The sequence below is a fragment of the Chrysemys picta genome, chromosome 5 (genome assembly GCF_011386835.1).
Source record: "Chrysemys picta bellii isolate R12L10 chromosome 5, ASM1138683v2, whole genome shotgun sequence".
NCBI classification, from domain to species: domain Eukaryota; kingdom Metazoa; phylum Chordata; order Testudines; family Emydidae; genus Chrysemys; species Chrysemys picta.
In genome coordinates this window covers 11,234,743-11,250,845 of record NC_088795.1, presented here as the reverse complement: position 1 = coordinate 11,250,845, position 16,103 = coordinate 11,234,743, and the positions used below count along the sequence as shown (strand labels likewise).

General features: G+C 46.4%; 1 protein-coding gene across 1 annotated transcript in view; it reads left to right on the top strand.

Moving 5' to 3' along the window:
• Positions 1–16,103, top strand: part of PRAG1 (PEAK1 related, kinase-activating pseudokinase 1) — a 46,503-nt gene that overhangs the window by 17,990 nt on the left and 12,410 nt on the right. The window contains exon 5 of the mRNA XM_005283980.4: positions 10,126–10,283. Coding sequence (XP_005284037.2) covers positions 10,126–10,283 — 158 coding nt within the window. The remainder of the gene's footprint in view (positions 1–10,125; positions 10,284–16,103) is intronic.

Below are 16,103 nucleotides of genomic sequence, written 5' to 3'. Positions count from 1 at the left end.
ACCCCATAACATACGATTCCTGGAGAGTGAACGGGAGGAGAGCAGGACCCATCTGCAAAGATGGTGCCCACACAAGTGTGCACTTTGTGCCCCTCCACAAACACAACCCAAAAATCCTTATCGCTGCTCCAAGCCATCAAGATTTGTAATGATTTGACCAGGTTTCTGGAACATGCTGAACGTGATTGGTCCCTGTATACGCTTGTAGCTAGGATCGTTGTCGTTTGTGGTATGGACTTAGCGTCAGAGGTGCCTAAGATTATAATTAATAATAGAACTCAGTAAAAAATGAATTGTTAAAGTTGATGGTGTTCCTTTGAAATCAAACCCCAGATATGAGGCAGCTTGTTTGAATTTGAATGCCGGCCATGTGTTTTAACAGTATAGCTCCATTGTTGTTGTTCCCAGCTACAATAGGCTAGGTTACGTTTACATAACCAATGAGACCTCTGAATTTTATGGAGTTTTCTTGCCAGTTTAACTCAGTTTTAATGTTGCGGTCAGGTTTGTGCTTGAGTTTTATTTTGTAATAGTCAAATTGGAGATGTTTCCTAAAATGTTGTTGCAACTTATATTGACTTTGAGGCTTTGTCTACACTGCCAAGTTCTCGCCAAAACTTTTGTCTTTCACGAATGCTTAAAAAAGCTCCCACCTCCCCCACGCAAGACAAAAGTTCTGCCGCAGCAAGTGGCAGTGCGAACACGGCTTTGTCGGCAGGAAAGCACTCCTGCCGACAAACTGAACGCCGCTCGCGGGGGTGGAAGTTTTTTGTCGGCGAAATGCCGACAAAGAGCGTTTACACACGCCGACTTTTAGCGACAAGGCTGGGTCGACACAGCCCTGTGGCTAAAAGCTGTGTGGCGTAGACAAGCCCTCAGATTAAGTAGCGGTCATGAAAAGTGTTTTCACCAGTAACCGTGTCTGCATCTAACTTGAATTCAGTTGTCTGCAAATGGAAAAATAAAATCATGCCCTGGCTTCATAGATTACATATGTATAGCTCTTACGATTCTGAACTGTCAAGCAGTTATATTAAGCGTATGAATCAATAGCACCATACAATGTAACCATCCAGCCCCTTCCTCCCAGCTTGGAGGCTTCGTATTAGGCTGAATAGATGGGCCTTTGCAGTTCAGTTCCGCATTACACAGCGGAGTGCTGCAGACAGCACTAAAAAATAGCCTGTCGGGGATGGCGGACAATTATTTCTTATGTACAGCACCTAAAGCTATGACCCTTTTAAAAACCGAGCCCCCGTGTCACAATGCAGTCTGTCAGAAGAAAGGAACAGCAGCAGAACGGTATGGCCCTGTTGAGGCAAAGTGAACAAACCAGAAGGGAGCTCTGCACTCCGTTATGGAGAGCTAACTGTCTTGCCAGAGTGGAGGTAGCGATTAGGTTTCTGTTTAAACCAGTCTTTGGATTCCTCTTTTGATTTCAGTCTGGGATTTCATGTGCGTGTTTCTGCCCGAGGATTATTTTTTAACTCGGTGATTTATCAGACAGGTCATTTGGGAAAGATGACTTCTTTGTAAATGAAGGCTATGCCTTTTTTTCTTTTTCTTCAAGTTTCCCATCTTTTTTTTTTTTTTGCCACTTAAAAAGCAGTGTGGCTTGAAATTGCTAATTGTTGGCCTCATTGGGGCGTGGTGGTTTTTGCATCCTTTGGAACGCAGACGGATTGAATTTTTGCAATATTTCTAGGTTTTGCAAGTGACTTAGATCTTCATGCTCCATACACTTGGTGCGCCTCTTATCTTCTTCCACACTACAATAAATCCCTCCCAAACAGAAGGAAAGTGCAAGTTGTTGTACCTTTTTTTGCCGTGTGTGTATTTATGCAGAAGGAGAGAATTTAGGACTGAACTATAAATACTTTAAAACTTGCATGTCCCATTCCTGAGAGTTGTGATCCGCTCCTTTTGTCTCCAAGGGTATGTCTGCTTCCCAGCGCGGGTCGAACAAGATGCAGAAGCTCGAGCTAGTGGGCTTAAAATTGCAGTGTTGCTGTGGTCTAGCTGTCTGACGCACACTCACCCAACCCCCTTGGTAGCCTGAGCCATCACCTATGCCACAGTGGCCACACTGCGATTTTTAGCATGCTCACTCGTGTAGAACTAGTGCATGTCTGTCTACCTGCTCTGGGGAGCAGGCCCCCAGCTGCATACCCCAGAACTGCAGACAGCCCTGTATTCGAGCGTGCTCGTGTCTCTTGACATCTGCACAGTGCCTGCATTCTGGGTTACATGTGTGAAACTGCAATATTAGAAGAAAATAGATGGCAATATTCTTTGTCTTATCTATTGTGGGTTGATGGATTTTTAGTGGGTTGCACACCTTGACCGAAACGGAAAGCAGCAGCTGCAGCAGCTAAGGGGGTGGAGGTTAATAAGTATGAATGTTTCAAGGTGGACAAACATTCACCAGCACAATGCTCCCTTTCATGTAATGATTGCACCACGGCTGTGCTGGTCTGCACTGGAGTAATAGTGCTGGCTAATTTATTCGGGTTGCTTCTTCCCTTTTGTCGTGTACAGCTCATTTCCCCCCCCCCTTTTTCAAGAGAATGCCTTGCACAAATATCTACCAGTTTCGTCCTGGGATTTTGTTTGTTTTCCTTTCTTTCCATTTCTTACTGTGTTATTTATCAACATTGTCTTGATCACGCTAGGTCCAATCTTTAAAGCAGCTGTTTAAGAAAAAGTCCTGCAAAATCCCCTTTGGGGTAAAGTAAATGTCCACAAGTTGAAGAAACAGAGACCAAAAAGGATTTGTCTTAGTATAATGAAATGTGTCCTTCTATCATGTTAACATTGCAGGCCACTAACTGAGGCCTTCTCTATATTCAAAGCTGCACCTGTTTCAGTAAAGGTGGGTTCTGAAACCAGATTAAATAAACCAGTGCAGAACCCTTAGGGAATGCCTATGCTGCAGCTGGGAAGTGTGATTCCCAGCGCCGGTAGACAGACTTGTGCTAGCTCAGCTCGAGCTAGTGTGCTAAAAATAGCAGTGTGGACGTGGCAGCTTAGGCGAGCCCCCAAGCTCAGACCAGGGGCTTGGACTTAAGCAGCTCGCCTTACCCACCATTGGAGCCGCAACATCCACACGTGCTTCCCAAGATACACAAAGAAAGGAACCCAGGCAGACCCATTGTATCTGGCTGTGGCACTCTTACAGAAGGACTATTGGGATATAGAGAAACCATCCTCAAATCACTGACCACCCAAAGGGCCAGCTTCCTCCAGGGCATAACCGACTTCCTCCACAACATTAACAGCCTCCCTCAGAACACCATCCTTGCCATCATGGATGTCACTTCTCTGTATACCAACAGTCCTCACAGTGACGGCATAGCTGCCTGACTCTAATATTTACAGGACAATGGACAACCCTCTGAGATCCACCCCAAACACATCGCCAGATTCATCCATTTCATCTTCACCCACAACAATTTTACATTCAACAACAAACACTTGGTCCAAACCATGGGAACAGCTGTGGGTGCTTAGGACGGCTCCCCAGTATGCCAACCTCTTCATGGGCTGCCTTGAAGAAGAATGTCTGGACAGATGCACCACAAACTGATGATATTTTCATCCTCTGGACGGATGACTTCTAGATTTCCCTCATAGATTTCCACCACAGCTTCAGCAAACACCAACCGTCCATTAAACTCTCTGTGGAGCATTCCCACGCTAGCATCAACTTCCTAGACACCACGATCAGCTTCAACAATGGAACCCTACAGACAACTACACACAAGAAACCCATGGATCACCACACCTACCTTCACAGATCCAGTAACCACCCCAAACACACCAAGAAATCGGTTACCTACAGCCTGGCACTCAGATACCACAGAACCTGCTCCAAGGTGAGAGTCCGGGATACACACCTTAACACACTCAAAACCGCTTTTACCAAACAAGGACATTCCACCGGGGAAGTAAATCGCATCACGGAATGGGCCTCTCAAATGCCCCGAAAGAACCTGCTTCAATGCAGAAATAAAACCTCATCCGACCACACACCCCTAATTGTCACCTACCACCCCACACTGGAATGCATACAGGGTATCACAAACAGCTACAACCCATATTCGATGGGGACCCCATCCTGAAAGAAATCTTTCCTGAATCCCCTTTTCTGGCCTTCAAACAACCCTCCAGCCTTTCCAAGCTCATCATCAGAAGCAGGCTCTTCACCCACGGGTGCTGAGAGCCATTGACCCAAACTGTAAACCCTGTATATTATAGAAATCACTTCAAGCCAGGGGGTATAGCAGCTCCCCAGCACCCGTACTGCCATAGACCAGTACTCATCAACTCAGAACGGCACCAGACCCGGCCAGAACCAGATGAAAAACCTGCAGACATAGCGCCACTGCTACAATGAACAATACCACACGATCCGTTCTTAGGATTCAGGGTCTGGAAAACCTGCCTTACAGTGCGTTTAAGGTTGTGATTGGGTCACCTCTTAATCTGTAAGCACCTGCACCTGGTTGTAGAGGGCTCTGCAATCTAGCAGGCAAAGGTATAACGAGATTCAGTGGCTGGAAGTTGAAGCTTGAAAATGTCCACCTTATTTCCAGTTTGAATTTGTCTAGAGTGAAGGTAATTAGCCATTGGAGCAGTTTGCCCGGGGAAATGGTGTTCTCCATCCCTGGGAGTCTAAATGAAGATGGATATCTTGTCAAAGTTCAGCTCTTGGGCTTAGTCGTTGAGGGCGAGACCCACAAAGGGAGCTGAGGCCTGTGTTGCAGTGCACAACTTTTAGGCCCCCTGCCATGGGATGGAATCCAGAAGCCCAAGTTGGGGGGCCAGGCTCCTGGCACAGTGCACGGGGAGAGTTTGGCACCTGATAATGGGATCCCCAAAAGCCAGCAAGCTGAGCGGGGAGCTGCCTAAACCAGGCAATGGGAGATGCCAAGGAGAGGGGTGTGGCCCTAAGTCTAGGTGAGAGGCAGGCGCACGTCTCTGCCTGGGATTCGCAGCAATGAACCCATCCTGATATTGGGCACCACACCTATGCCCTTTCTTGCAATAAAAAGAAAAAATATGAAGAGAGGCGCCCGTGGTTGGAGCACTCAGTCAGGATGTGGGAGACGGGGGTACAATTCCCACCTCGCCTTTGGAACAGGTACTTGAACGTGGGTCTCTCACCTCCCCGGCGAGTGCCGTAATCAGTGGGCGACAGCCATGCTCTCCCTTCCACTGGCTCGGTGAATCGTTATTTATACGCAGTGGAACGATTTCAAGGAGAGAGATTGAAAGACACCCGCCCTGGAATACCTCATCCGGGTTAGGGCACTCCTGAGAGGTGGGAGATGTGGCAGGGGGGGAATTGCTCAACCCGGGGGCTAAAAGTTATAAACAAGGGATGAGGGGGAGACTCCTCCATTTTGTACGAGGCCTGACTTCTGGGTGGCCTCAGCGCACTCCTGCTGGAGCAGCCCCACAGGTAAGATAGATCGGGGGGACACCTCGTTTGAGGATCCTGCTGGGGCTTACGGTGAGATAGGTGCATGGGTATCAGGACCAAGACAGTTGTGCACACGCCCAGTGGCAGATTTTTTGGGTACCGCAGGAACTTTATTGGCAGAAACGTAAGCACCTACAGGATTAGGCAGCAGCTGAGCTGGGATTTTGAGGACCCAAGTTTTGGATTTAGATGCTGAAAGTATCAGTTACGCACCTAAATCATTTTGTAAATCCGATGTAGCCCTGAGTGACGTTCTGTCGGCTGTGCTATGGTGAGATACACTAGATGGTCGTAATTGTTCCTTCTGTGGATACTAACTATTGTCAACATCATTTTCCTTCTGTGGGAATAGCATCCAGGGAACAGCAACAGGCACCCTTGTGGTTGTGAGTGTGTCATGAACATATCCTAAAAGACCAGGGAGTTATTCAGACCAGTTCAACTGGGCAAAACTTCAATGGAAATTGAATCTGAGTGAAGGGATTTGGCCCTATGTTTTTCTGCAATAGTCTGTATAAGCCTTCATTATTTCGCTCTGACCCTACTGGCCTGGTGAGCTGTTCTTCAAACCCTGGTTACAGAAGAGGGGGATGTGGAGCAGAGACATCTAGACCATATTGGAGATAATTTGCTGCCCTAGCAGTCACATCTGAGACTGAGAGTTGCATACCATGTAGGAAGCAGCAATTTCTATTTCAGTTTTGTGCCTACTCAGGAAGTGCATTTTACATAGGTCACTGAGGTACCGGGAGGAAATAGAAAGCTCTCTGTACATCTGACTTCACCGCAGTGCTGGGTTGGGCGAATGCAACTGCCTTTGCATCAGGACCACTCCGTTCCAAAATGGTGGCTCAGAACTCTCTGTGGTGTCCCTGTAGTGTGCTGAAGGAATAGGTGTGGCTGCATGCAAGGACATTGGACCCTGCTGAACAAAGTTTGATCTCATGTTCTGTACCGGGATGGTAAGATACCTATGCATATTTTGGTTTTGCTGACTGAAAAAAAATCTAAGGAAGGATTTTAAATAGCTTTGTTTTCAAATTTATTTTTAAAAGCATGATTGTGTTACAATAAGACATTTATTTATCTTCTATACCAATGAAGAAATTCAGTCTAATTTTACACTTTGAATTTTTTTTTTCCTTTGGAGCGTTTCCAAAATATCACTTAGACTTGCAAACGGGTTGAGTCACGGGTGTGCATGAGTGAATGAGTATCATGCTGTTGACAGAAACGCCCAGCTAAGTTTTGCTAGGTATGGGGAGGGGGTATTTTACAGTGACTGTAAAAATACACTTATTGTGTGTGTGGATATTTTTACATGTTTTATTGTAAATTAACTTAAATTTGTAAGTGTAATTATTAATTGTGAATTATAAGGTGCCCCTGAAGTTTCCTAAATTGTCTAGAGGAAGCCTACTGCAATGACAAACTGTATGTGCCAAATTCATCCTGGACATATAGTCATTGTCTTCAGAGGAATTATGCCCAGGGTGAACTCAGCTCTTAACTTCCCATTAATATTTTTAGATCAAGCATGCTCCTACAAAAGGAGAAGTCTGACAATGGTTTCTTCCTGTCCTTTTCTTTCATTTTCCTGTCAGCATAGCTAGAAGAAGACTGTAGTAAGCATTCCCTCTCTCCCTCTCCTTCTCTAAAAAGCATGAAAAAATTAGACAGCTTACAGCATTTCTTGTGCTCAGAGTTTTTCTAAAGAAAAAGTAACCATATAAAAAACAGTCGCTGCATTCCCTCAGAGTGCCTCATTGGTACAATGCAGAAGAGAAATTCTATGGAACTAGGCTGTTTCTGGGTGGTAGGAAAACATCTGTCTTTTGTGGGTTTCTTAATAGCTATTCAGCCTTCTGAGTAGGAAAGGTAGACTATTTAGGGGGTTTTAACTAGTCAGACAGCAGGCACTATGGAAATCAGTTCTCCTTTTGTAAATGACTTGTTATCCAATTTTGATTTTAAGAAATATTCTATTGAATTTTATCAAACAATTACATTTTAATTTCATTTGACAATTACTTACAAATAATCTAACCTTCACCAGTCTGTGCGGATACAGTCAGAAAGTATGAACTGTAACAGAGCCGGATGCATTTGCACCATTGTAAAATGAGCAACTTTCAAGTCTGTTCTGTTATTTGCCAGGGGAAAAAATGTAGAAAAGGCATGGGTGTTGCTTATCTTAAACAAAAGTTAATAGATAATAGTTTGTGCCTTACTACAAATTATTCATCTAAACTATAACTTTGGTATACTGTAAACAACGCTTCTATGTTTCTAGATAAAAATGTGTCTAGAAAATAATGGAACTTATTTTAAAATACTTTTTTTAAGTCTTCATCTTTTTCATGGTTTCATTTTCTGTGCAGTATTTCCTTTGTCTCAAAACAGGTGAGAAGACTCCACTTCCTGCTAAGTAGTATCAGTACCATGGCTGCTTTCAGTGCCAGACCCAAGAGCCAGTCGCAGTTATGGAAATATGGAATCAGTAACAGACAGTGTTTTAGCTCAGTGTCTCAGTTTCCCCATTTGTAGAATGGGATTAACGATAGTCACATCCCCCTTTGTAAAGTGCTTTGAGATTCCCCTGATGAAAAGCACTAGATATAATTATTTCTTGACTTGCACATCAAAAACATTGTGAAAGGCAAGTGCCAGGTTTAAGGTCCAGACTCATCCCATCTGCTCTGTCCATCCAGTACTTGAACTCTGAGTATGGACTGACACTGACCTTAGAAACACTGCCAGGGCTTAGTCAGCTGTGATGCAATGTGGCCGTGGAGCCCAGACTTGGTTTTAGCTGGTGAAAGGAGCAGCAGACTAGAGCGAGGGTGGTGTTCGTTGTCTGGTGCGTTGGTTTCTGTGTGCTGGAGCACAGTGTGGGTTGGAGTTGGCTCATGTCTGTGTTGACTCCTTGAACTGACCTGTTGGCACAGTGCATTTCTTGGGCCAGAGTTGGGAAGCTGGAAGCTTTCCCTGTAGCGCTATGTTGACAATGAAAGGTTTGCCATGTCAGAGTGTTGACACTGAAAGGCTTTTTGACACCAGCTTCCAGGACTGGGATAGAGATTTTACCGACAGCGAGTGGGTTTTGATACAACTCATTTTTATTTTATTTTTTTAAACTCACTCCCCTATGCCTTGATGTGTGTGCAGCTACCCGTGGGCTCAGGTCTGAGCCTGTAAATCTTTCCATTTTGCTGTGCAAAGCATGACATTCCGGGGTGCAATCCAGAGCAGTGAGGTGTTGTCACCAACCACACACTGGCTTCCAGCAGCCTTTGGTGACGGTTTACAGGGAGACCCTGACATATTCCCAGCCCTGGATTTTCTGCCCAAATCGTGTATTCTGCACTGTTCAGCCCCCTCCTGGAAATCCAGATATATTGGGTCCCTTGCCCCTCTGCGGGGATCAGTATAGGACAGCCTGCTACCTTAAATAGAATTACCCAAATAATTCACGGCACTGGGTTCGTTTTAATTAAAGAATAAAACAAGTTTATTTAACTACAAGGAGACGGATTTAAGTGAGTACAAGTATAAGCATTACAATCAGCAATGGTTACAAGAGAAATCAAGAGAAGACACTTTCTAATCTTAAACTAGACTTGGTTCAAGGTGAAATTCTTGCAAATTCCCAGTAACATTGCGGACAAAGTTTGAGGTCAAGTTCCCCTCCCAATGTCCAACAGCTGTTTCTTTTGTTTTCTTAGGTGAAAAGGGGAGAGATGGATCGGGAGAGAGACCTTGGGGTGGTTTTGCCCCTCGCTTTTATAGTCCAGTCACCCTTTGAAATGCTTTTTCCTGAGGGTTACCCCTAGATAAAGTTCATTCCCGCTGTGAGGTTGGAATCAAGGAGTTTGGTGGTGAAAGAGGTTTCGTATTGCTGTTTGCTAAAATGTAGATTTGCCTTGTTTCCCCCTTGCTGGCTCAAGGACTTTGTTTATTACATATATGTAAATGGAGGTAAACACACATTCCTTTGTTTAAGACCTTCTTGACCAGTTCTGCCTAATCAGGGCTGCATGGATTTGAACATGTGCTACCAACAACCATTCAGGGGGAATTCATAACTTTACATAGAATGTTGCTACATACATTTCATCATATTATTGACCAGTGAATTATTAGTTTTCAAATGATAGCTCACAAGACCTATTTTGCACAAAGATTATTATAATAGTGTGTAGGGTGTGAATACAGGGGTTGCATTCCGTCACACCAGGGCAATAACAAAATGAGGTTTTTTTCCAATGTGCACAAGGGCCCATGTTAGCCAGGTGTACTCACTGGGTCCAGGGCCTTCTGCACATAGGCCTTGTGCCTGCAGGCCAGCTCTGACCTCCTCCCCGGCAGTGTGGTCATGCTGGAGAGACCCTCCTTAAAGAGAGATCTCCACCGCAGGGGAAGCGTGTCCGTTCTATATTGGGGAGCGAATACATGTGGAATGTGCGTGTGTAGGTGCCCAAGTATGGCTTCTACAGTAATGAACAGGACAACCCTGCCTCCCTGGTTTTACTGCAGGAACAAGAGGTCAGACCAAACCGGGCTGATGTTTGTCTGCGAACAGCGCAGCGATGCGTCTTCCCCAGACAAGCAATGATTCCGTTTGTTGTTTAACTTTCTAGGCACGCTTTGAAAATGAACAAGAGTAGCTCTGAGCTGGAGAAGGTTAGCAATGGCTCCGCAGAGAGCCTCGGCCCACCTTTCCGAGGGATCCACGTCAGCTTCGTGGCTGGCTCCACAGACAGCCTCAACTCTGACACAAGGACTGCCAGTGATGGAGGTAATTAAACCTTGCTTGGGTCTGGGTGTGTGGGGGGCTCATGGAGGGGGCTCTCCACAGCCCGAAAGCTGAAATCCCTTGTTCGTGCAGTGTCTAGACCATAGAACAAGTACGACATCGGCAGCACAAGCTTCCCCTACACTGGTCTCTGTCTGTGTAGCTCAGCCCTGACCTGGAGGAACCAGCTCTAGAGAGTTCAGCTTCCAAACCTATGTGGGACCCAGTGCTGCTCCTACTGTAGTCCGTGGCAATGCTTCCCTTGATGTCAGTGCGAGCAGGATCTGGCCTGTGCCCTCTCTGCTGAGCCTGCTGGCAAGGGTGACCACGCTGCTTGCGATGGTCTGGGAGGAAAGCCACCTGCTGTCTTCACAGTCCCGGCCCACCAGGCAGCCCTGACGCTCTGGCACTGCAGACTAGTGCTGGGTTTGCAGCTGGTGATCTCAGGTGAAAGATGATGTGTCCCGTTACCAGCCTCTGCGCTGTCCAGTTCTCCTAACTCTCTTACTGATTCTCTCTAGACAACTTGGGCTGAGTCCGAGCAGCCCAGATTTTATAATCTGTTTGGCCAATGCCAAAATCAGTCTGGCTGCTGTTTTTCTTAGACTCGAGACCAGCCAATCCCACACCTCCTGCCAAAGATACAGAGGGTCTTCATCTTTGACATAGGATTTCCTCCCTGGGTTGCCGGGGTAACAGAGTACCTCCTGTAGCTCTACTAAAGGAGACCAAATGTACGGAGAGGGAAAGGGGTTAGCATGACATGGAGTGCACAAGTATTTCTTGAGGGGTGGGGGGGAAATGCCCTCTTTCATTAGTTTGGATTTTCTTTGAAAAGTAGATATTCTACCAAGTCATTTTTTCCCGAAGTATATTTAACTTAGACAGGTACTGACACATTACACAGTCCAGCAACTATTTCCTTTCCAAATCGCCATCTTCATATAATGGAAATTCTGCCTCTCCAGAAGCAACAATTTCATAGCGATAAAATTCAGACCTAGTTGTCTGGAAATGACATTTTTCCAGTCCTAGCTCAGAATTTAAGAGGGAGAGTCTGCCAGGAAATTGTAAAAGAAAAAAAATCGTCTTGCATGTCAGACTTGTGCTTTCCCAACCTAGAGCTGTCAGATGTGAACAGAAGGGGAAAGAGGTTTCCTTGTTCGCTCCAGTGACACAAGGAATCTTAATTTTCTTAAGAAATTTAAAAGAAATGTTTGATTGTTTTTTTTTTTTGCTAATATAAACGAGGAGCAGGGCTCATTGGCCAGAGCAGAAATAATCAACATCCAGTTGATTTCCAGGCACGCTTGACCAGAAATTCAGTGGCAAGGGCCGTGCATTCTGCAGTGGTCCGGTGCAATCAATCGGAGGCTCTGCCCTAGCTTCAGATAAATTAAAAGAATGAGGTATTTATTAAAGACCATTTTGAAGTGTACAGTCCAGTCAGTGTAGTGTACTCTGTGCCATTTACCGGATACAGGAATTCCTCGCTTAACGTTGTAGTTCTGTTCCTGAAAAATGTGACTTTAAGCGAAACGATGTTAAGCGAATCCAATTTCCCCATAAGAATTAATGTAAATGGGGGGGTAGGTTCCAGGGAAGTTTTTTTCACCAGACAAAAGACTATCTATCCATCTATCTATACACACACACAGTATAAGTTTTAAACAACAGTGTAATACTGATACACAGCGATGATGATTGTGAAGCTTGGTTGAGGTGGAGGAGTCAGAGGGTGGGATATTTCCCAGGGAATGGCTTACTGCTAAATGATGAACTAGAACAGCTGAGCCCTCAAGGGTTAACACATTGTAGCCTCGCACTCTACAAGGCAGCACAAATGGAGGGAAGGGAGACAGCAGGGCAGACAGAGACACACACCCTGTGTGAGAGAGAGATGCGCATTTCCCCTTTGCACTGATCCCACTCTGAGTACATTGCCTTTTTGAGTAGATCAGCAAGTTGAGACAGCTCCTGTTGTCAGCAAGCTCCCTCCGTCTTGAGCCCTGTTGTGGTTTTCCCCCCACCCCCCGCTCTATGGGAATGGGGTAAAGTGAGGAGCAGGGGGGAGAGGGACACCCTGACATTAGCCCCCCTCTTCCTTCCTCCCCCCAGCACAGCAAGCAGGAGTCTCGGGAGCAGCTCCAAGGCACAGGGCAGGAGCAGCACATGGCAGTCGGGGGAGGGACAGCTGAACTGCCGGCAATTGATAGTCTGCTGGGCAGCTGCCACACAGGGAACTTAGGAGAGTGGGGAGCTGATAGGGGGCTGCCGGTCCACCCTGGTTCCAAGCCCCCACCAGCTATCTGCAACCGGCTGCTCTTCATGCAAGCAGTGGACAAAGCAGGCGGCTGCCAAACGACGTTAGAAGGGAGCATTGCACAACTTTAAACGAGCCTGTTCCCTAATTGATCAGCAACGTAACAATGAAACAACGTTAACCAGGACGACTTTAAGTGAGGAGTTACTGTATTAAATTTGATTTATTTTACACTCCCTCTGCATGTTGAATTTTCAGTGTGTGGTTGAATTTTGCACTAAAGACTATTAAGGAAGTAGTCATGGGAACGCTGGAGATTTTGGTGGTTAGGCAGTGCCCAGATGGACCTTTATGGCACGTGGGATAGGTCTAAGAGGCAGTTTGTGGTTGTGGACACAGTGTGTTATTTGGATGTTAAAATACTTTACAGTGAAATAGGAAACCATGTGGACATTGAAATTTGCATCATTAGCTTTCAAAGTGAACAGCTGCCTTTATGGTGAATGAGGCAGGTCACACCTCTCAGAACTCTGATTTCGGGCTGTCTGCAGACTCAGGCAGACCTAACTGCGTTGGTTTACTCTCTTTGAAGGATTTCTTTGCAATCAGAAGGGCAAGAAACCTAGGGCTTTGTCCACCCCAGGCCCCAACAGGGTGAGGCAAAGGTAGCATTAAGCAGGTTCTGGTTCCCCGGATTATTGGGCTATTTGGGTTCCCAGCCAGCCCCTGGCTCAGTTTAGAGCAGCCTCAGGCCTGTTCTACCCTACTGACATTGTAAGCTCTCTGGGGCAGGGACTATCTTTTCATGACTTCTTTGTCCAGAACCTAGCACTGGTCAGGGCTTCTAGGAAATACTGCCACATAACTAATAACCCATGATAGTAATCGAAACTACATTCGGCCGCAGCAGCACCCATGAGACCATCTAGTAGCCAAGATTAACTGGAGGGCAGCATAGATTCCAAGGCCAGACAGGCCTGTTGTGATCATCTAGTCTGACATCCTATATAACACAGGCCAGAGAACTTCCCCAGAATAACGCCTCATGCTCTGGCCATGCCACCTGTGCTGCGGGTTGCACGAGAGGCTGTATAAGCATTCTTACAGCATACACCAGCTGGGGGTATTCCCCGGTAGTCAGGCAGGGCAATGAATCAGACCCTCTCCTCCTCCTCCTCCTCCACCTCCTTGTCGTCTTCTCCATCTTCGTCTTCTTTGCAAGCTTGAACTCTGGAGCACAAATGTATTAGAAGGCTTGGGCTCGGCAGTGAATTCTGCAGCAATAGGACAGCCAAGTACGCATAATGCAGGTAGGCCCCTGTGCTTACCTTCCTAGATCTCCGCCAGTAGCCCATCCGCCTGATTCACAATGCCCAGACCACCGGCGAGAGGAGGATGTGAGCAGGGTGGTGATTCCTGCCCTAAAGAAGTGATGTGGGGGGCTGGTGACACAAACGCTCCCTGGTAGGGAAACCTGTTCCTGCATTTCACAAAGGAAGTGAACGGGAAGCCTTCTCTTTCTGAAGTTTGGCTTCCCATACGCATGTGAGAGTGTAGGTCAACATGCCTCATGTTGGTTAGCCATTTTAAAATCATCAATCTAGAAATGGATTTTCCTCCGGAAAAGTGTTGGCCTATTTGTACTCCCTCCGGAGAATCCAGAAAGCTGCTGGATTTACAGCCTTGTGAATGAATGTTCACGTTGCCCCCCCAATGTGCCTTCCCTGGGACCTAGCAGCACCATCTCCGGGCCTGCAATGATCGTTCCAGTACCCGTGAGCACTTATGGTGGGGGATGCACCTGCAAAGTAGACAACTGGGACTGCTAAATTTACTTCATACAGGCCACCAAAAGGCTATCAAAGGTAACAGCTCTGTCACTTGCCGCGCTTGAATCAGCAACTTACCAGTCTCCTGTGTCACCAGTTGCATGAATTTCTGTTTATAGAAAAGGCCAGTGATGAATAGGTGCCCAGTGTTTCACTTTGATAATCTGCAAATGATCTGTTAATGTCGGCATTGGAACCCGGGCACCAGGTTCCAAGAGGAAACAGGTTTTACTGCTGCCCTGATCACAGTGAGCAAAGCTCTGCCCTGAGGTTTCACAGAGCTGCCTCTGTGTACACACATTGTAGAGGGCTATGCGGTTTAGGAAGTTTTTAACCTAGTATTAAATTATTTCACGATATTTATATTGTCAGTACAGATATCTATTCTCCTAATTCCCCACGACATTTTAATATTCAGATATCCCGTGCCGTAATTTTTCATCTTTTCTAAACGATAATTATTACTCGTACATTTTTTGGCTATGATAAAACACTTTTCCCTTTTTTTCCCCATGACAAACGAGCAGCCTTACTCCTGGCCAGTTTTAACAAGATGGGAAAACATTCATCAAGTACAGCTGACTGAAACGAGCCGTGTGCCAAGATCCACAATCTGGCGTGCGCACATGGTTCAGCGGCGGCATGTGAACAGAACTCCATTCTTAAAGCAAATAGGTTTGAGACTGTGCGGACTGAGTCAGTGGAGGACTTTGCAGCAGGGTGGAGTCGGCTGAATCATGTGCCCCCCCCCCCCCTCCAAACTTGAACCTTGTCCTGCATGGGGCAAGCCGTGGAGTTCAGTGTGTCATCTCTTTCGCGCTGCTCTGACAATGCTGAATCCACAGTGCAGAGCTGTGGGTAACACGAGTGAGGCTCTCCTTTCTTCTGCCTGGCCTAGCCTGTTTAATTACTGAGCCACTGTCGTGTAAAAACTAAACCGGCTTTGTTTGAATGGTGGTTGCTGAACAAGTATCCTTCAGTATTTCATTCTGAACTCCTCACAAGTGACTTCACAGGTTAGCTATTTCCCAGCGACCAGTTTTACTACTGTCTTGGCAGCTAGCAGAGGGGAAAGCGCCACAGTGTTTCTTCAAACTACCGTCGAACATCAGCCTCTTCCTTTCAAACACCATTGACTAAATCCGATAAAATCACTTACACTGTAGGTATCCCAATATGCACGATTTGCAATAATTAACTAATTGGCAACGTGCATTGGATTTGGGTGTAATCGTATTGTTCAAAGCCAGCTATCTTGTAGGACTTCTTGAGGTTTTAAAAACCTCCCGAGTCATCGTAACCACAGTGGGTTAAGAAACCCCTCACGGTGCGTCTACGCTGCAAAACAAAACCCCACGGCAGCGAGTCTCAGAGCGTGGGTCAGCTAAAGGCTCGTGGGGCTCCTGCTATGGGGATAAATGTAGGAGGGTAGCCCGGGCGTTGAGTCTCACTGCTGCAGGGTGTGGTTTGGTTGTTTTTTTCCCACAGTGTAGAGTTACCATTAGTGCCCCAGGGAGAGTTCCCAGAGCACCTATGCCCACCACAACAAAGTCCATGGGAGGGGTCTCAGGCAGAGATAATCGCTACCTCCACCCCGCATGGTCCCACTGACAGGGGCTATGAACACCTCCCATAGAAAGGCCCTCGGGTCCTGTGGGAAGCCAGGCTTGGAGGTTCTGTATCTGCACCGGGCTCCCTGCCCACCCCAGGGTCCGTAGCAGTGCAGCTCAG